Source organism: Crotalus tigris, unplaced genomic scaffold (assembly GCF_016545835.1).
Source record: "Crotalus tigris isolate CLP2741 ecotype Arizona unplaced genomic scaffold, ASM1654583v1 scf7180000017663.5292952, whole genome shotgun sequence".
NCBI lineage: Eukaryota > Metazoa > Chordata > Lepidosauria > Squamata > Viperidae > Crotalus > Crotalus tigris.
The window spans coordinates 3,694,937-3,716,931 of NW_024096550.1; the positions used below are offsets into that span (position 1 = coordinate 3,694,937).

The following is a 21,995-nucleotide window of genomic DNA, read 5'->3' on the forward strand; positions in this document are numbered from 1 at the left end:
TGACTGCCATTTTATTGTCTAGTGTACTAAGACTTCATGGCTTGGAAGAATATTATTTAAAAATAAATCAGTCATGCAGCACCAGAATGCTTAAAATAACTGAAATAAAACATTCCATTTTGTCCCCAAGTTAGTACAAAAGTCTGGAACATGGGATGCTTTGTTCTGAACTCAAAAATATGAAATCTGTAATTTCTAATTTACATCCAAAACTTATTCATGCTTAAATGTCTAACAGTTCATTTCTCTATGTGTGCAGCTTTTAGTAATCTGGAATGTTCTTTGCCATCCTGACCTGATCTGAGCAGAATGAGAGCAAGTTTTACATATTTCCAACATTGTTAACAGAAGCATTTTTTAAAAAAATCACTAAATGCTTTTTTACTTCAATATTTTCTTACTATTTTATTAATTTTTTTTACTATTCATTTTTTAATCTTTATAGTGTAAAAAAATCTAAGTTGTTAAAAAAATAAGTTTACTTCTATTAACTGCATAGTGCAGCTACTGGATTTGAGGTGAAACTGCACTTTTGAACTTGTACTCCCTACGAACATGAACTACTTGGTAACTCTAAGATGTGCTAAAATTTAAAATGTGCTACAGTAGTTGCCATTTTAAGCATCTTCCGTTTTGTAAAAGGTGAACCCTATAAAACCAAATTAAAATATTTATATACTTTCATAAGAGGTCTCAAAGATATGCATTGTATATATAAATAATAAAAGTACATTCATCATCCTTTTTTTTAAAAAAATGGAATCGTTCCATGGCCCCATCAAACCATATTAAATAGGATGGTCAGATCCGGGCGACCACTAGGTGACCCAAAGGCATGCAGCCATCTAGTGGCCATCCGGATTTTGGTAGCTCTCGTGTATGCAAAGCAATAGCAGGTCCCTACTAAAACCTAAGGCGAGAGGAGAAAGTAAGACGAAGAGGAAGGTAGAAGGACAACTGATGACCTTATTGAGGTTTTACCCGCCTAGCTTAAGGAACCACGCGCATCCCCCCCGCTAGAACTAGCAACCTGTCGTCCGCCTTCGCTATACGTGACGTCAAACAGTGCGATTAAAAAAAAAAAAAAAAACCTCTGAATTGCGGCAGTTGCGTAATGAGAGCTCCCTTGTCTCACTCTAGCTCGGGAAGCCTCCGCGCTTCCCTGGCAAAATACGGAGTTTTCGTAACCGGGGGCGACTCTTTCTCCCACACACCCGGCCCTTCTAGTCGGCAATCTTGCCTTCAGATCAACATGGCGGGCTCCGTTTTCGAAGCGCAGTGAAACGGGAAAGTGTGGGGAAGTGCGGACGAAGGAGGTCTGCCCGAGTCGCGGGCGAGGCAGGCGAGAGGAACCGCCGCAGTCTGGCTGTTCAACTGGCGGGACCTTCCTCACCACCGGTGGGGAAGCAATGAGGGAAGGCGGCAGGCGCTCGCCGGGGCTGCCGCTGCCACGTCTCGCCTCTCCCTTCGCTCTTTGGACCAGCGCGGGGCTGCTTGGACCCGCGCGCTAAAACCCCCGCCGCGGCCGTCTCCGCTCCGGGCAGGGAGCGCCTAGTCAGGCCCTCTTTAGACCGCGGAGGAGCGAGCGAGGAGCTGCGGGCATCTCCGCGGCGTAGTCCTGGGGCGGTTGGGACGGAGCACCGTCGCTCTGCTCGGGCACTTTTGGCGGGACGGGGAAGAAGCGGCACGCGCAGATCGAAGTTCTCTCTCTCTCTCTCTCTCTCTCTCTCTCTCTTTGGCGGGGGGGGGGGAATAGAAGGAAAAGATAAGGGAGGGGCCGAGGCGTTAAAGCCCCGCTCCAGTGGCCGCCTCCGGACTAGTGAGGAGGTTGCCTGAGGTAACGGCGGGCGAGGGAGGCGGAGGCGAGCTGGGCAGAGCGGAGCCGAGCAAGGAGAGGATGGCAGGCAGCCCCAGAGGCGGCTGACGGGAAGGGAGAAGGGAGACCCAGAGAGGAAGAAAGAAACGAGGAGCGGAGGGAACCATGGCGCTGCCCAAGCCGCCGCCTTCCGCCGCAGCTGCCGCCTCGGATCTCCTGCCTGCGGTCGGCGACAAACGCCTCATGCTGGGTTGCGACGTAAAAGAGGAAAGCGCGAATCCCCCGTCGACGGAGGCGATGGGCTCCCAGCCGCCGGAAGAGGGGATGGCAGCTGAGAAGGAGGAGGAGGAGGAGGAAGAAGAAGGGAAACTCGGAGTGGGAGAAGGCGAGGAACTGGCTCCTCACCTGCCTGAATCGAGGTCGGCTTCTGGGGTAAGGATCGGCCCCTGCTTGCCTGCTCCAGGAAGGGACCTTTAATAGGAGATGCCGCCTTGTCCCAAGGGGACTGCATGCAGAGATACATTATTTGATGGGGGGGGGGTTGCCCTGTTTAAGGGCAGTTGGAGTTTTCCGGATTGAAGCTAAAACCATGTTTATTAAACCTTACCATGGATCGAGTATTTATTCACCCATAAAGTGGCTATAATATAAGGAGGGGAATGGGTTCTTTTCCGACAAATGGATAGGGCCAAGTTGGGTCTTCTGCTTGGCAGAGAGTTCAGTCCTTAGATTTGGATCTGCTGGTCTGGCCTTAGTTTTCCAGTTCCTTCAGCTGTCATTTGAAAATAAGTATCCAATCTAAGCAGAAAGGGCAAATCAACTCAAGGTGGGTTTTTTTTTTAAAGTTTGTGGATTAGGCTAAGTTGAGTACCTCTTTGTGATATTTATGTGGATTTTTCTTATTATTTTTTCTCCCATGAATAAATATCAAGGAAAGGTAATTTAGAAGGGTTGGAGCAGGAAGTAAGTTGAAGGAACAACTTCAAAAACCTAGTTGTTAAAACTGCTAAACAAGTGTTGGATATTAAATTTAACAGGCACCCGGTTTATTCCTTATGCAGAGCACACAATGATTCCCATCATTTCTCCAGCAAACAAATGTAGCCTGATTCCACAAGTTTATCTAAATTCATTTATAATACCAAACTTAGAGGACTGCTATAAAACAAATGTTTGCATAAATAACTTATAATTTATGTCTTCTTTTGCAATCTGGTGTCTTCCAGATTTGTGAGTTGAGTACTATCATCTGCCAGTCACCATGGAGAGTACCAGGCTAGTGATAGCTCCCTAATATTATGGTGTTAAGGATTAGCTTATAATATTCACATTGCTTCCTTCAGAATTAATCTAGCCCATTAACAAATCAGTGTCCTTTCTGAACTTGCTTTTTGTTGTTTTAATGCAGAGGGCAGGAGGTTATGCAAGAGTAAGAAACTATTTCTGGAACTACTGTGTGTTGCATCATGTATTAGTCTGATACCGGTAGTATATTTGTTTATGTCCCATGGGAAGATGCATGCCTGTCATGAAAACAGCAGGGGAATTACTGCTCTTAAAAAAAGTTAAACATAGGCTGTTATTTTCCACCATAGTCACTTGTTCTGATTTCTAGCCCCCCCTTCTCAATAAAGTCAGACAAAACAGTTCTAATAGCTGAAGGTATGAGGAATAACAGTACCAAAGTACTGTTACATTTGAAACTATAGAAAGCACTTGTGATTTTTTTTTGTGAATTACCAGGATAAAAGCAAAGAATACAAATCAGCAAATAATACAAATTTAAAAATACTTGCATTTTAAAAAATAATTTCTCCAACCAGTCTCTTGCCCAACTACCTCCTTTCTTACAAAGGCTGCCTAGTTACAGCTACAGCACAAATAGAAAATTGAAGGAATGCATTATTAATTCCTGCCTATTTCCCCTTCCATCTAATTTAGTCTGAGAAGAAACAGGAGGTTATCAAACTATCAGTGAGACAACTGCTCAGCAGTACCTCAATATAAGTGTCTGCTGCTCACTGAGGCTTGGATTTAGAAATGCATTTTTCCTGCTTACAGGATTCATAATGGTATTTTTGCTTGGAAAGTATCAACAAGCCACTGTAGTGTTGTTTTGAAAAGAAATAGAGCTCCGGGGTACTTTGTTTCATTTCCACAACTGCTGCTCTGACACCAAGCATCTGTGCTACCTTTCAAAAGCTATATTTCACCATAGCCAGAAAATGGTTAATAAAATTAAGAACTATAGTAAGAAATATTTACGAAAAGCAAGCCAGGCAGTTTTCTTATAACTGATGGATGTAGGGGCAAGTTGTATTTTGATACTTACGTTACAGAAGAAAGGTACTTGTTACACAAAACTTGTTACACAAAACTTGTTACTGTTTTTACAAGACTGCATAAGCATTTCCATAGTGGAAAAAATACACATACTATAGTGGAGAAAAGCATTTATCCTAAATCCAATGTTAAATGATTAAAAAAAAACATAATAATATGAAATGATCTGAAGTAGAGATCTTCATTAACAATGTCGTAGTCACTCACATTCAATTCATTGTGCTGAATATTACAGACATAACATAACGGGAAAAGCCTTCAATCATCAGTAGCTTAATATGGTGCTATATTGCTAAGAACAAGTGTCCTTATAACAGATGGAAAGTAGAAAGGCATTTTGAACATGGCAACAACTGCATGATGTATTTGCAAACTGTATTTGCCAGTTCTAATAGCACAGAAATAAAAGAAAAAAAACCCGTTATATCTTAATGGCTAAATTAGTTCATGTGAGGTTGAATATTTAAAACAACTATCTTCCTTTTTTCTGGATTTGTTTGTAAGCTTCTTTTTACTTTAAGCCTTTCTCCCAGAAAAATATTCAGTTTGCTGTCTGGAAAGGCAGCAGAGGAAGTGAATCACTAGTTATTCTTTCATCAAATACTGAACATCCTCAGATGAACTAATATTTCTAACACTGAACCAATTATACTGTGTTCAGAAAATTCTTAAATTTAAAAGTATAGACAAAAGTATAGATTTTCTGATTTCTGTCTTTTTCTTTTCTTATTTTATATTATTTTTATTAAGCTTACATTCCTTGTTAAACCTTTTAATAACATTAAAATATAATTCATGTTGAGATAATACCGTTGACTTATAACTAACTCATTGACAAAGTTAGATGCACCATTCCAAATTTCAGTATCCAAATCAAATATCAGAAACCAATATAAACCAATAAACCTAAAATACATGTAAAAAAGAACATTCTTTGAATGTGGTCAATCTAAAATTCTAAGGGCCAGCTTTGAAAAGACATGAAATCCAGTTCATGTGAGACATTTGTTACACTACATTATGTATTTTTCCATATTCTTTTGGTAGTCACTATTGATATAGCTGAAACAGATGCAGAATTACATATGTGGTATTTCATTTACAGTTCTTGCTTCAATATCATGGGATTTCAACAATTTCAGATAGATGCGTATCACCATACAAGCACATTTGATTAGAACACTTTCTGGTTAGTAAACTATAGGCCAGATCTAAGAGACTGGAATGGGCGGTTTATAAGCAGTGGTTCTCAACCTGTGGGTCGGGACCCCATTTGGGGTCAAACGACCATTTCACGGGGGTCGCCAAACAACGCAGTCCGCCCATTTTTTCCCCCTTTTCCTTAGCTATGCTACTCCCTTTTATTCTATTAGCTTTTGAAAGCCAATAGAATAGACTCTCTTGAATAGAGTCTAATTCTATTGGTTTTCAAAAGCTAATAGGAATTGTCCAGGCTGTCTCTGCCCTGCTGAGCCCACCAAAAGTCCCATTCTGCAAACGGTGCTGCACCAGTTGAGTAGTCCTTGACTTACGACCGGTTGAGTAGTCCTCGACTTACAACCGGTTGGGGGTCGCGGCATTAAAAAGGTTGAGAACTCCTTCAGGGAGTTTAGAGGCATCCAGTATGAAAAATGGGTGAAAGAAAGGGGTCCCATCAAAGCTGATAGAAAAGTTTCCTTTTCACTACAGCAGGGAAATGACTTTTGATAGGAATGCAATTAATAGTTTTGACAGGGTTGTTCTATTTACAAAGTATGCCAAAATGCACCTAGTAGAGGTGATGGTAGGAATAAGGCCAGACTGATCAGAATAATAGATATTACCATGGCAATGATAATGGTAATAATGATAATGCATCATCTTCAAACCTATCCTGACATTTTTGAACATATGAAAGATTCCAGATTAACCTTCCCTCCAATAGTAAAAAAAGAAAGAGAGGGATTAATTTCCTCTGTGAGCCTATTCCCTGCCTTATTTAGAAAATAGTCTTTTATCAATATCAACACAGAAACTAATAGTGTATTTGATAACAACCATTTGTTTAATGTTGGTTCAAAGTTATGATGGCATTGAAAATAATAACTTAAGATCTGTCCTCAAATTTATGACTTGCACCACCTCCAGAGCCACATAATTACAATTTGGGCTCTCATTTACATCAGTTCTCACACCGTGGTCATGTGATTGCAATTCTTGATTTTCCCAGCTGACTTCTAACAAGTAAAGTCAGTGGGGGAAGCTGGATTCACTTAATGACCACAATAAAAATTGTTGTAAAATCAGGTATGGTTGTATGATAACTTGCTTAACAATTGCTTAGTGATCAAAGATTCGGTTCCAGCTGTGGTTGTAAGTCAAGGACTACCTGTATTGGGCAGACATCTTATTTAAATGCCATCAGTTTGATTTATTGCATATTTCATTTGTTATACTGCTTTTCATTTTGCAAATCATATATCAAATACATAAAACTGAAGTCAATATTGACTTCTTTAGTAAATGCTCAGAAATTTATTTATAACATGAGATATGACAATCTATTTTAATAGAGGTGCATTGAAATACTCATCCATACTAAATTTATTTTCTTGAATGGTTTGGATCGAATTATCAAAAGCAGAAATTATAAAAATGTGTAAAAATTACAACTATGTTAAATAAATGCTTCAGCATATCCTGGGAGAGGAACAGATGGAGATTCAAGAACACAATGATATTTTGGTAACAAGCGTCAGTGCTTATAAAACATATTAAACAAATATAGAAAAAGGAAGTATTGCATCTCCTTTATTTCAAATAATTTTTAAAAATTCTAAAAATGGAAAAATATTCACTCTGCTACCTTGGCATTCTGCAAGTGGGCGTCCTAACTCAAACTGAAATATAATACATGTCCTCAATGTCCATTATGGTCGTAAGTCATCACAGACATAAAGGGGATCAGCCCGAGACTGATCCGATTTTACAACCTTTTTGTAAAATCATTAAATGTCATTAAATGAGCACCATGGTCATAAAAATGACCTTCTGGTGATAGAGCAAATTTTGTAGTCATAAAGCAAGTCCATTGTTCACTAGGAGTCATTTTTGCCAAAAACTGCAAAAATGTTGGAAAAAATGTTGTAAAACATGGTCCTGCAAATGCTGGATGCTGCAAACAACTATAAATGCAGGACAAATGCCGAGAGTCTGACATGAAGTCACTTGACTGTTGGGGGAGGGGCGCACTTTGGGAACTTCAGAACCGTGTAATAAGTAGTCTAGGAGAGATTCATCATAACTTCAAATGGTCAGTAACTGAGGATTACCTGTAGGCTTGTATGAGCACAGAAAAATGTGGAGTGTTGTGCTATAGCAGACATGTCAAACACAAGGCCCGGGGGCCAGATGCGGCCCGCGAAGTGGTTTCATGTGGCCCGCGAAGCCATCCTGGAAACAGTGAGGGAATGGCCCCTGTTGCCTTGGCCCTGGCTCAGACCGGCCGGGAGCCAATGTACAATTTTGTGGTGGCCATCTATGCTGAAACACATTCAGTCTTAGCTCCACAAGGCTGTCCAGAAACAGCGAGGAACCAGCCCCTGCTGCATTGGCCCCACCCCCTGGGTGCATGCTGGAGAGGTGTTGCCCTTTGTGAGGAATGAAGAAATGCACTATGCCTTGGCGTTTGCCCCAGTCCCACCCCCTTCTGCCAGAAACCCTCAGATTTGTCCCACTCTTGCCCAGGCCCCCACAGGCACCCTTGACGCGAACAATATAAAGTTGGCCATGCCCACCCAGTAGGCCACACGCACTCCATCCATGCCCACCCAGTAGGCTGCACCCACCCTGGCCACACCCACCCAGCCCCCCAAGGGCAACCGCAATGCTGATGCGACCCTCAGTGAAATTGATTTTGACACCCCTGTGCTATAGTTATCTGTGAATCACAGAATTAAGTTCTCTAAAGGAAAATTTCTAGACTTTACTGCTGTTAATTCTTTAAGGCAGAGTTCCCCAAACTTTCTGGTTTGGCGGCTCGGAAGGAAAGGGAGCAGTAGGGAAATGTGCACACACCTGGCCAGGCGCAAATGTGCACCGGTGGTGCTAGCGGGCGAGCGCATGCACAAATGGGCTGCATGCACCCATGGCACGAACATTGGCATGCACGTGCATGCGCAAACAGGCCAACGGCACCCATGGCACCCTGGCGCAGTGCTAGTGTTCCCACACATGCACACATGGGACTGCTAGTACCTGCGCGGCGGTGCTACAGTGAGTGGGGCAGGGCTCACCAGCTATTCCCAGGGCCCGGTGGCCACTAGGCCGCAGACCATAGGTTGGGGAGCCCTGCTTTAAGATATGTCTGTAATACTTGCCAAATCTGGCGGCAATAAAGATAATCAAAGTTTCAGTGGCTTAACAATTGAAATTGTCCATACTGTAACTAAAAAAAAACAAAGGTGTTACATAAGTTAAAAGTTTAGATGAATGTTTATAAAACGGTTTAATGTTTTTATAATGTGGGTTTTTGTGCTGCAAAAGTCTGCATTTTATTTTATTTTTATATCTATGGAATGCAGAGATATTGCTTGTAATCATTTTAACTTATCATTTGCGATAAAAACTAGCACTTCATTGCTCTAGGAATGTATGTCTTCCTAGGGGGAGGTCAATGAATCTTCTATTTCAATTATGGCAATGTTCAGAGTATATTAGGAATTTTCAAAGTTTTTCAGGATGTAGAAGCCAGAACTCCTGAATAGGAGGCAAGGCTCTAGTGATTAGTTGTGTTTAAGTGACATTTTAGATTCTCTTAGATTTTCATGGATTCTTAGAGTTCCGTATATAGTAAAGTTTGAAAACTCCTGTGTTAAGAGTATCCCAATGACTTCATATTACATTAAACCATGTAATGTCTTATTATGTTTTGGCTAAAGTATGTCACATGATCATTATAGTGAGTTTTGACCCATGTCTTGACATTTCTTGCCACAGTTGTTAAATGAATCACTGCAGATGTTAAGTTAATAACACAGTTGTTAAGTTAATCTGGTTTCCCCATTGATTTTGCTTGTCAGAAGGTCACAAAAAGTGGTCACATGACCCTGGAGCAGTATAACCGTCATAAATACATGCCAGTTGCTAAGTGTTTGAATTTTGATCACATGACCATGGGGATGCTGCAATTGTTGTGGAGTGTGAAAAATGGTCATAAGTCAACTATAAGTCATTGTAACTTTGAATGGTCACTAAATGAAGGTGTGTAATTTGAGGACTATCTATACAGGAATTTAAGGCACTATAGGTAGTCCACAACTTTACAGCTGGTCATTTAGCAACCATTCAAAGTTATGCTAGACCCGAAAAAGATGACTAATGACCTAGATTCAAAGTTCCAAAGTTGGGCCCCCTCACATGAGTGAACTTCAGGTGCTCTGCAGTACAACCACATTTGCTGTGTCCCATGGTTACATGATCATGTTTTACAATGGTTTTGCCAAAACCCAATACTTTCTTCTGGGTTTTGGCAATACCACACAAACAATTGGTTCACTTAATGGCCATAGTGATTCACCTAATAACCACAAAAGATTATAAAATCGTATGGGTCACATGACCGACCTGTTTTGCAACACACAACAGCAATGGGCAAATTCCATTACGGCCATATGTTGAGGACTACCCCTATGCATATTACTACCTCACCCCATTTCCACACAACACCGTTCTTGTGAAATAGTTAGGGCTGAGAGAAAGTGATTGCCAAAAGTCCTCCCCCAATGAGCTTCCATGACTGAGAGTAGACCAGAACCTGGGTTTCTTCTTCAACCCAGCATCTTAACCATTAGCCTTTACTAACTGAAAATTATCATTCAGGTATTTAGTGAACTGAGCTTCTATGATTAGTACCTGCGTACCACAAGTTTAAATGACTTGTAGCTTGGATAGTTTCCAGTTGTGTATATCTTATCCATGCTCCCTACCTCCATTTGTTTCCCCCTTCCCCTATCTGCTTGGGTTATTAAAAACATCCTCCAGTTCTATCAGATCATAACTGAGGTAGTTTCAAAGTGTTACTGTGCATTCAAAATTGGTACCTCATTGCCCCCCACCTTTCTGCTTTTATCTCTAATTCTATAATTTTAGTTCCCATTCAACCTGTTTGTAAAATCTGAATAGCATTTAGTATTAAAAATATATTGTTCATTCATAATTACTCCACCCTTCCCTTCCACACTTTAGCTTCTGTCATTTCTTTTTCTTTAGAATAAAGACTGAAATAACAGTGCACAAATAGAGCATTATGGACTCCTCTAATGCTTTTTAAAAATGTACATTTTTAGCACATGGAATGTACTGGGTTTTTTTTTAATTCAAAAACAACATTTATTAAGGCATGGTTTCTTTTGGGAATATTCACATATCTTTTTCTGGCATATCTAACCTTCAGATAGCTTACTGTTTATAAGCACCCTATTTTCACGTTTTCTTGATACATGAACTTCAGCATTACCAGATTTCATTGCCAAAAATCCAGGCACTCTTGTATAGGCTTGGCAGCAATCTAGTGGTCATCTGGATTTTTGCAGTCCATAGCTGGTAATTGAAACATACCTAAAATTATTTCAAAGTTGAAAATGTTCATTTTAATTTGGGGAAGGAGAGAAAATGTAAATCAAGCATTTACTTCTATTTCATTACCTATAAATAAATATTATGGATACAAAGGCCACTACATTCTTTTTGAAGATAAATCTACAGTCTCCCATGGAAATCTGATTCAGTCTGCAGTCACCCATTCTCTGGAAGGGGAAAGGCACAAACAATTAAAATTTTTGCTTTACAAAAATTATTGGTTTTTTATTTTTAATTGTCCATAACAAATATTTATTATAATGATATGAGGCAAAAAGGAGCTTTTTTGGGTGAAAAAACTGGCCTTGAACAGAGGAAAGAACCTGTGGCATACTGGTTAAGGTACTAGACTAGCACAGGTAGAGTCAGGTCCAAGCCATTTTCAGCCATCAAGCCTACTTAATGACTTTGGGCCGGTTATTCTCAATCCAATCCTACATCACAAGAACATTGTTGTCAAAGTAAGGAGAGCTCTTGATGAAAATGGCCTTAAGCTCCTGGAGGAAAGATTGATATAACTGTTAACAAAACATTAATTCAACTATTGCAACTTGGAAATATTAATATTTGTCTGAATTGTTTCAATTTTATCCAGCTCTGAAAAACAAATCTTAACATTTAAAAGATGTTTCCCTCACACTTAAAGTGGGGCTATGTAAAGAGCCTTACAACTAGATTTCCAGCTTTAAAAATATCAAAAAGGGTGGCGGATAGTTTGAATATCATAATGTGATAAAGACTGCCAAATGTCATAGAAATTGGTGCAAGAAATATATTCCCTACTTTCTATATTACTTAAGTATCCACAGTTTTCTATATTTTGCACCAAAAGAATGTGACATACAACAAAGCTAGACTATATGAGTAAGTGAACTGTGTCAAATACAGTATGTTTGGAAATATGCTTAGAAGTATTTTTATGTCACTGTTTTACTTTTTAATATAGCATCTGCTTACCATGCCCAACAATCCTTTGTCCATGGAGTTTGAATGCAACTCTGCAACACACACACACACACACACACACACAACTCATCGACAGGACTAAAAAATTGGAGATCAGGAGTTCTGCTTACAAGAATGGGAAGGAAGGAGGAAGGAAGGAAGGAAGGAAAGGGAAGGGAAGGGAAGATGGGAAGAATGGATAGCCCATTGACTTTGCCCATTGACCCCAGGATACTGCAACCATCATTAATATGAGCTAGTTGCCAAGCATCTGAAGTTTGATCACATGAACATGGGGATGCTGCAACAGTCATAAATGTGAAAAATGATCATAAGTCACGTTTTTCAATGCCGCTGTAACTTTGAATGGTCACTAAACAAACTATTCTGAGGACTATCTGTACGGTATTCCCTATGATAGAATCCTTATGAATATTCTGCATATTCTGTAAAGAAATGAAGGGAACATGGTATGGGAAATGAGAGAAGTGGAAAATTGGATAAATTTATTGATGGATGTTTGAGTTAGAATGTGGGTGAAAATAATAAAGTATATTCATACAGTCTTTCTGTTCACCCTTCACAGTTTTAGCATCTATTCAAAAGGCTGCAGACAGCAATCTATTACAACAGTTTTTCCATTATTTTTCTTATCAAACCAGTATATGAAACTTGTTGCTTAAAACTTTATACATCTTTTTGGCAATAGTGAGTTACTCTGCCTTTCCATCATTCATAATTTCATTCAGTGGGATTTATATGCCACTCCAATCCAGGAGGTCTTCTAGCAGTTTATTTCTTAGAGTAATAGAATTAAAATTAGTCTTCTCCCCACCCCATCTCACGTTAACTTTGAAACAGCCTTCTTTGTGCATTTTATGTCAAGTTTTGGATTTATGCCAAGTAACAAACAGCCCTCGCTCCACATTCATTTTGAAATCAAACAACATTAAATATGTAGCACTGACTTACATATTTAAATTCTCATTTATCAATGAAATATTGATTTTCTGTATTGCATTCCAAGTTGTATTGTTTTTAAATATGGAAAATAGTTTTTAATGTGTTGCTTTTTTCTAAACCATTGCCACTGTGTTGCTAATAAGAAAAAGTAATGTTCTATGAACTGGAACCTTGTCAAAATACATTGTCAAACACTTTATTTTTCCTAATTTCAGGGAGTGGAAAGAGGACACAAAAATGATATTTCTCCTTTCAGCAATTTCATTTCAACTATCAGCCAAAAGAAAGAAGATTCTGAACAATTAGTTATTACTGATATAAAAAATGGTGAGAGAATAAAATATTTAATTATTTAGTCACCTCTAGCTGAAGGTGATACTTGGTATTTGAAGATGTTGTTCTTTTTATTTGTGTTATGACAATGCTTTCAGTACTTTTTATATAACTGTCTTTGTGTGAAGTATTAATGTGACACAGCACAGTAAGAAACAACCTTCTAGTAAGTATAATTATAACAGTTCAGTAGGGATTGTAGGATGAAATAACTAGAATGAATTTTAACACTGATGGTATTCAGTTTGCACATGTAAGTTAATGAATAGTAATAATAGTAACCTGCCACCTGCTTAATTATGTTTTTAAACAGTATTTGTTCTTCCAAAGGTTTTATAAAACTTTGATTGCAAAAAATATTTCGTAATTGTTAGTATGTTTAGAAAAGTCTTTTTAAAATTACATATAAGAATAACTGGAGTCGAATCTGTCTTTATAAACAGAAGAATTATGAATGAATAAGCAAACAGATGAGAATATGCAAAATGCTGGAACTTAATAGTATGGTAATTATTTTATAGCACATTTACAAAGTGGTTTCCGAGTCTTATCCTTCACATACCCACGTTTAAAGCATTTAACATTTTAATAAATAGGAACTTTAGCTGCACAGGCTAAATGGATGAAGCAAAATGTAATAATCAAAGCAAGTATGAAAGAGCAGAGTTGCATGACGAGATTGCGAAACACGTTTATCTATATCAGTGGTTCTCAACCTGTGGGTTGTGACCCCTTTGGGGGTCGAATGACCGTTTCACAGGGGTCGCCTAAGACCAGGGCTTTTTTTCTCATAGAATCCTCAGAACGGCATTCCGGCACCTTTTTTTGATGGATTTTTTCAACTTTTCCATGAGCTGTGCTACTCTCTCTATTCTATTGGCTTTCGAAAGCCAATAGAATAGACTCTATTGAATAGACTCTTAATCTATTGAATAGATTAAGAGTCTATTCAATGGACTCCATTCTATTGGCTTTCGAAAGCCAATAGGAATTGTCCAGACCTGGTTGTTAACGGCTGTCTCTGCACTGCTGAGCGTGCCAAAAGACCCAGCCCACAAACGTTGCACATGCAAGTTGTCTGCAGCAAAGGCAAGTTTGCAGGAACTTTTCACCCCTCCCTGCTGAACAACTATGCCATCTCCTACTTGTAAGTAAAAGAGGACCAGGGGTGGGAGGTGGGGAGCAGCACTTAATTCTGCCCTGCCGAAAAAGTGGAGTCCATGTGCATTCTTGCCTCATGCTCACCTGTGTCAGCCAGGCTCTCCATGTCGCGCTGCAGCATGGAGAGCCTGGCACTGAAACACGGAAAACATGCTCGCCTGCCTCATGCTCACCTTGTGCGCCATCGGTGTGCATTGCGGCTGCTGTGGGAGCTGCGGGGCCCAATCTATACGGGGCTGCGCGGGGTGGGCAGCGGGGCTGGTGGGGCGGCTGCAGGCGGGGGTATGGGGCGGGAGTGGCTGCAGCAGCGGCTCTGGGGGGGCAGCCCGCCACTGATGCCCCCCGTGCCTCACACATCATATTCTTAGGAACCTGTCTTGCTTTCAACTTCCCCTAAAATTCTTCATTCAGGCAGGCTTCCAGAGTTCGGCTGGCAGGATGCAGGTAACCCCTCCCCCCTGTCCTGCCGCCTCCCACATCACCATGCCGCTCTGCGTCCCGTATCTCAAGCCTCTGTGGCACAGAACCGCTGGCATCCCCAATGGCCGCTGACGCGCTCCCCGCCGCAAGCGACCATGCAAGCCCTGGCAATTGCTCCAGCCGAAGAAGCGGGTGGCTGGGAGGCCACTGCGGCGCTGATCTGTGCCCATCAGCTGGCGACCCCCTGAATGTGCGCTTATCAACTGGGAGGTCTGGCGATGGAGCAGGCCGGCATGGAGGGCAATGGGGAGGTGGCAGCTTGGCAGGCGGGTTCCCGCCTGTTCACGAATGTCGGGCCCATGGGGCTCGACACAGAATCGATGGTCCAACATAACTTCCCTCCTTGGATGAGAAAGAAGGAATCTCTCCCACCCGTGTCCCTTTCCCCCCCTCAAGCGACAACAGGAGGTTGCAGACAACTAAGTCAGCCGGTGCAGGAAGCCCTGGAATGGCCAATCCAGGGCACCTGGTTGCAGTGCTGGATGTCTTTTGCTCCTCCTAGAAGCTGGTGGCAAAAGGAAGAAGTCATTCAAACTTCAAGCTAGCTACTGGATGTCTATTCACACTTTTTTTCCTTCTTTTTTTTTCTTTTTTTTTTTTTTTGAGTACTTGTCTGCCAACCCACCCCATCTGTAAAAGAAAAAGTCTTCCACCCAAGCATAACTTTTAAGGATTTTAAGGATCTTTGAGAGGAAGAGAGGGAGAGAAAAAGGGAAAGAGAAATAGAGAGAGGGAGAGAGAGAAAGAGAGAGGGAGAGAGAGAGAGAGTGACAGGGAGAGAGAGAAAGGGAGAATGGGAGAGAGAAAGAAAAGGAGACAGTGGGAGAGAAAGAGAGGGAGAGAGAATGGGAGAAAGGGAGGGAGAGAGAGAAAAAGGGGGAGAGGGAGGGAGAGAAGGGAGAAAGAGGCAGAGAGAAATGGAGAGAGAGAGAAAGGGACAGAGAAAGAAAGGAAGAGGGAGGGAGAGAGAGAGAAAGAAAGAGGGCGACAGAAAGAGGGAGAGAGAAAGAAAGGGAGAGAGAGATTAAATTAGTAACATGGTTGTTAAGTGAATCTGTTTTCCCCCATTTACGTTGCTTGTCAGAAGGTTGCAAAAGGCGATCACATGACCCTGGAACAATGTGATCATCATAAATGTGAATCAATTGCCAAGCATCGAAATGTAAATCACATGACCCTGGGGATGCTGCAATGGTCATAAGTGTGAAAAATGATCATAAGTCACTTTTTTCAATGCCGTTGTAACTTTGAACAGTCACTAAGCAAACTGTTGTAAGTCAAGGACTACCTGTACTTTATCACTTTTTCCCATTTTTTTTTTTGGTCATCAAGTTTTTGACACCTTGCTAGGTGACTGGTGGTACATGAATGTTGCCATATTCTAAAAGTGGTACAGTCGGTGAAAAGGTTGAAAAGCCCTGGACTAATGGACAAATTATTTCATAACAGTAGCAAAATTACAGTTATGAAGTAGCAATGGAAATAATTTTATGGTTGGAGGTCACCACAAGATGAGGAACTGTATTAAAGGGTCGCGGCATTAGGAAGGTTGAAAACCACTGATCTATATGGATATACCCATGCTTAACTGCAGAATAAAAATTTTCTGAATGCTATATTTGATGTTGACTATTTGGGCCTTTTTATACATACTCCATACACACATTCAAATTGCCTCTGTTAAGACTACACACTTAAAATAAAATGAACTCTCTCAGAATCTCTTGAGGGATGTAGGAGAAAAAAGTGTTACAAGTGGTTTATATGAATTTATCACAAAGTAAAGTTAAGGGCTGGAATTAAACATACAATTTTCCTATTTGTAAAGAGAATTAGAGAAAATGAAAGTTGAGTTATCACCACACAAAATCCGCTTTTTAAAGATAGCTTTAAAATTATCTTGCATTTTACCAGGTACATTAGCTGTTTTCATCAGTAATGCATAGAAATCAAATCATCAGAGTTAGCAGTTACAGGTAGTCTTCAATTTATGACCATTTGTTAAACACAGTTCAAAGTTATGATGTCCTTGGAAAAAGTGACTTATATTCACATTTATGACCATCATATTATCCCCACAATCACATGATCATAATTCAGGCATTTGGCAACTGACTTCCATTTATGACCTGTTGCAGCATTCTACAGTGATGTGATTGTGATTTGCAGCCTTTTTTGTTGATTTCAGGGGGGGAGGAAATGCTCATTGGGGAATCTGGATTTGCTTAACAACATAAAATTGGGTTTGACTCTAATTATAACCACAACATCTTATGACAGAAATTCCTGCCCCAGTTACAGCTATGAATCAAGGATTACCTGTACAGACTCTACTTTGCTATAAATGGGTTTTTACATTGTATATACACGTAATATTTATTTTTCCCACCTTCTTAACCAATCTCCACCTTTTTACAGTCTTTCAGTTAACAGTACAAAGGAGTCTAGAAATCCAAGCCATATCTCAAGACCATACAACTGATAAGCACTGAATATTTATTAACTGGCTTGGAGAGGAATATGTGATTGATCCCTGTCTAGCATTTGCCATCTTATAATATCATTTTCTGGAATTATTGAAGCTAATAATGCTTTTAATGATCAGACTGCATATTTAAAGTACAGTTATATAGTTTGCTCATTCTTGGGTGGCACAGGTGGAAATGAGCACATCACTATGCTACAGATGCTTTTAGATTGAAAGGATTAGCCAGCTATAAGCTGTTGTCCAGAAGACGCCTGAATGTGTTAACAGCACACATTCTTCAGAGAGGTTCCTTTCATGAGAGCTATAGGATTATATTTTAAATATTATGTCTTATAGTATGCCTTATTATAATTGTGATGCTTCTGACACAAATAAACATTCTTGGGTGTTAATAAGAGATTTCATTCATTCCACTTTTATGTCAAAATCTATTATTTCCAGTGTGGAATTCTGCAGTTATACTGAAATACAATTTGATCATTGTGTTCATATATTTGTTAGTTGAGCAGCCTGTATTTATGTGATTATTAAATCAGATTTAGCATTCATTTGCAACTCTTGTATCTCTCTCGAGTTATTTCCTAAAGCTTTTTGTTTTATAATCTTTAAAATCTGAAAGGTGTGTTTTATATGATACCTGAATTAGAAGAACTTTTATTTTTATTCCTTGAAAACACGACATGATCAAAACTGGATTCAGCTTGATCTCAAAAGTCAGAAATTAAATTTTCCTGACTTTGAATACTATAAGGAATTATGACTGGAAGTAGTTGCATATTATTGCTCTCTTCTAGTTCTTATTTACATGTAAATAATTCAACTAAATGATCTCTAGATAATTGAACTCTAAATCCTATTATCTTCTTATGTAAGAAGTGAACCTTTTAGCAATGCCAATAGAAAAATTATTAGAACATTTATAAGATTATTTGTGAATATATTATTTTAATTAAATGTTATTATTCTTATAATTTTTTTAACTCTGAAAATATGTTTATATGAACTGTTTATTACAAAAAAATAGGTTTTCTTCCCCAGAAGAGTTCTAGACCCATTTCAGGAAGTTCTGAAATGAAAGAGAGTTATGAGGTAGCTTAGAGGCTCGAAGAAGGAGTAACATCCTCTCTTAAATATCTTTCCAGGGTCTCTCAGAAGTAAATTTCATAACTTCTTTTCTGCCAGTGCTACTTCAAATTCAATATGGGTGTATAAAAATTATATATTTTATGGCTTCTAGAAATATGTTATTAGTTCTTAGGATAATCTAGTTTTAGTCTTAAATAAGAATTCCAACTGAAAATAAATATTTTAATAATATTTACTCAAGATTGCACTAGTTTAGATGGCTGCTTTCACGTGCTATTTACTTGAGTATTGTAATACTGATTTTTTTTTCATCTTTTTCTCTTTTATTTTTAAATTAGCAAAAGAAAAGTCCCTTGGCCTTGGTGTTAGGCAAAAACACCGTACCTCAGTGGATATAATTCCGGTAGAAATGAAAGTTTCAATCCCACTGGAACCGTCCTGTCTCACCCAAACAAAAACTATGAAAGAATTTTGGTAAGTAATGTTGTTACTTATTTGATATACAATTAAGTTCAACTTATCGATGTATGGTCTGCTTAAGGTAATTATTGTTGCTATTACTTAGTGAGGACTTTATGAGTAATAGACCAATTCTTGTGTTTGTACTAAAGAAACATGTTGGAAAGTCATTTTTTCTCAAGGCTAAACATATCTAGTTCCAGTTTCCTCTTCTTCTTCTTAACGTCTGCATCTACTTTGTTTTCTCTGAATCTTTTATAAAAACAAATGCCCAGAAACTCAAAATAAGGACTCACCAATATATATATATATACATATATACCATCATTTACGTGTGTGTGTGTGTGTGTGTGTGTGTGTGTGTGTGTGTGTGTGTGTATATATATATATATATATATATACACGTCAAACCCCGAATTTGGGAAAGAGAAAACACCCAACAACCGGGAAACAGCCTATTGCATCAGACCCAATGACAAGATCTAGGAGCCGGGTGCAGACTCTGACCAATCTATAAAGAGGACTCTCCCACTGACCGGCATTTTGAGCAGTTGCGGACGAAAGCTAGGCGTTTTATTGATTTTATTGGTATTTTATTAAATTTTGCTAAATTTTTAAGCATTCCCTGGTGCTCACATTTATTTGTTTGGTTTTAAACATGGATATACCCAGGGATCATATTTTTAGTGTAATTGTTAACATATATATATACATACAGAACAGAAATTCAATAAAATATTAATTTATAACATGTTGCATTTGTACTTTCTTAGGGATGACATAGAAAAAGCTAAGTTAACAGGAGATTGGAAAGAAATCTATGACTTTTATTCAAAAACATTTGATTCTTTTCCAGAAGTTAACACTGCATTTAAGGTAATTGGCAATGTTTTCACTACTTTTTCCTTTTTTCGCCAGTTTGTGACTTAAAAAAAGTAATTACCAATAGTGTAAAATACGAGTTATAATATTATGTAATTAAAACCAAATAAACTAAAATAGAAGCTGGATAGATTAAAGAAAAAAAGTTTTTAAAAGAAACTGATATCATGAAATGCATTACTTTTTTGTATTGCTTCAAATTGATTAAATCGTTTTCTCAACTGAGGCTTTATGTTTTTGGAAATATATATTTTGAAAATAGTATGAAAACTACAACTGCATCTGTAAATAAATGAAAACCAGAAAGTATGAAGTCCAGAAAAAAAATATATGTGTGAAAACATAATATATAATACAGAGAGGCTGAGGGTGGAGTATATTCATAATACAAGTTGAAAGATTAGCATTTTCAGAGCCACAATATAAATAATCTATTCAGGAGGCAAGAGTCTTAATCTAGTCACTTTCCCTTTGCCATGTTTCCAGATGACCACACTGTAGGAGTTATTCCAAGAGTTGGGAGACTTCCTGCTTAAATAATAGGTAGAAATTTTGATTGAGGGGATGGGGAGGGTCACCCAGTTTATGAAGTACACTAGTTGTGGTCCTACTTAGACCTTGATGTCTCAATAACTTAAACATCAAGTTGAACTATTGCAATATGCTTTATATGCGGCTGTCGTTAGAGACAACCCTGAAGGTACAGCTGGTACAAAATGCAGCATGTAGAGCTGATGTTCAGTTCCAGTATAGCAAAATGACACCCATTTTGAGGTTATTGCTGTAGATTACCAGGCAAGATTCATAGTGCTGGTCATATATTTAAAGCCTTACATGGCCCAGCACTAGATTATATCAGGCAACCCTTACCAGAATGGAATCTGCCTCCCCAAAGTGATGATCAAAAAAGAGTCCACTGGAATCCCATCTGTCATCTGAAGTATGTAATATGGACAAGATGGCAGGGGTTCTTAGTAGTTACCCCAAATTTAGTAACACAGTTTTTCACAGAAACACTTATAACTATTTTCACAAACACAGCAATTTTATTTCACCATACCTTTGGCCAAAGCTGAAGTGAGGTGTTATGATACTGTTGTAAACTTTATTATATTAGTTTTTGTTTTAAGGGTATTGTCTCATTGTTTGTTTCCCCAAATGCTATAAAATGAATAAAAACATTAAATTATGACATTTTTAAAAATAAATATTATTCCAAGAATTATAGCTGTAATACAATTGAAAATATATTAGAGAAGATTATCTATGTTTATTATTTCAATTTGCAGAAATACAATGAAACTCCTCTTAATTCCATTGAAGAGTGTGGAATTGATGCTAAATTTGTAAATACAGTATATGATACCTTATTTCAAGCTGTAAGTCAACTACTGTTTGCTTTTCTGCTTTGTAATCTTGTACAGAATATTATAATGATATACTTATATTATAGTTTGTTTGTTTTTCAGTTATTATTTTAGATATTGGGTAGGTTCTGGATTTATATAGTTGTAACTATCAATATTTCTAAAGTACACTTTAATAATTATCAGGATTTATAATCTCTTTGAATTTGCCTAATTAATTTTAAAATTACAGTTGTAAACATGGTTGTATGATGCTATTAAAAAAAATGAGTATTAAATCTAATCTTAAGACATACAGATAAGTACTACATGAATGTCCCCACTTGGTCTGAAACATCTTTTTGCCTTTGAAATATAATCACTGCAGAACACTATAAATAATAAATGCTAATTTTATTTGTATATATTGTAGTGTAATGTTATTTTAAAAAATAAATTATTTAATTTAATTGCATAATTTAGTCTGCACCCATAAACCTGAACTGAAACATAAAATAAGTTTACACAAGAAAGATAGTGATAATATGAATGTGAAAATATATTCATTTTAAACAGGGAATCATTCTAAATAACTTTCCAGTAACAACAGGACAACATTGTATCATGGTTAATATATCTAAATAATATTTTGAAACTGAAATATTCTGAATTTTAATTAATTTTCACAGCCCAGAATTGTTATAGATACTACTAGTCTTTAGCTGCAGATTATTTATCTGTTAAGAGCTGGAAGAAATATTGCTTTCTTTTGGTTCTGTGAAATTCTGCACATATGGGCAAAGAGATACTGTAAGGACCCACCCCACTTTGCATGTTAAGAAGACAGAACTCTTGAAATATTTCTTCCAACAGGCATCCTTTATTAAGAGAAAATGGTTGCAGGCGTTCTAGACAGGACCTGGGGCCCAAGCCCTATGGTTCAAGATTTTAAGGGGTCCCAGCAGCCCCACCTCACCCCACCATCTTTCCAGCAACAATCCCAGGAGTTATATTTCCACCCCCTTTTTCCTCACTGCCGGTGGAAGGGAGACTTCAGAGAGGAGTAGATGAAAGC

General features: G+C 38.4%; 1 protein-coding gene across 1 annotated transcript in view; it reads left to right on the top strand.

Annotated features, from left to right (window-relative positions):
- The first annotated feature begins 1,839 nt into the window (after window positions 1-1,839).
- The window catches only part of HECTD2 (HECT domain E3 ubiquitin protein ligase 2), a 54,414-nt gene continuing 34,258 nt past the window's right edge, over window positions 1,840-21,995 (top strand). Inside the window, exons 1-5 of the mRNA XM_039335988.1 lie at window positions 1,840-2,248; window positions 12,901-13,012; window positions 18,572-18,707; window positions 19,466-19,568; window positions 20,864-20,953. Of these exons, the coding sequence (XP_039191922.1) occupies window positions 1,982-2,248; window positions 12,901-13,012; window positions 18,572-18,707; window positions 19,466-19,568; window positions 20,864-20,953 (708 nt within the window). The 5' untranslated portion in view covers window positions 1,840-1,981. The remainder of the gene's footprint in view (window positions 2,249-12,900; window positions 13,013-18,571; window positions 18,708-19,465; window positions 19,569-20,863; window positions 20,954-21,995) is intronic.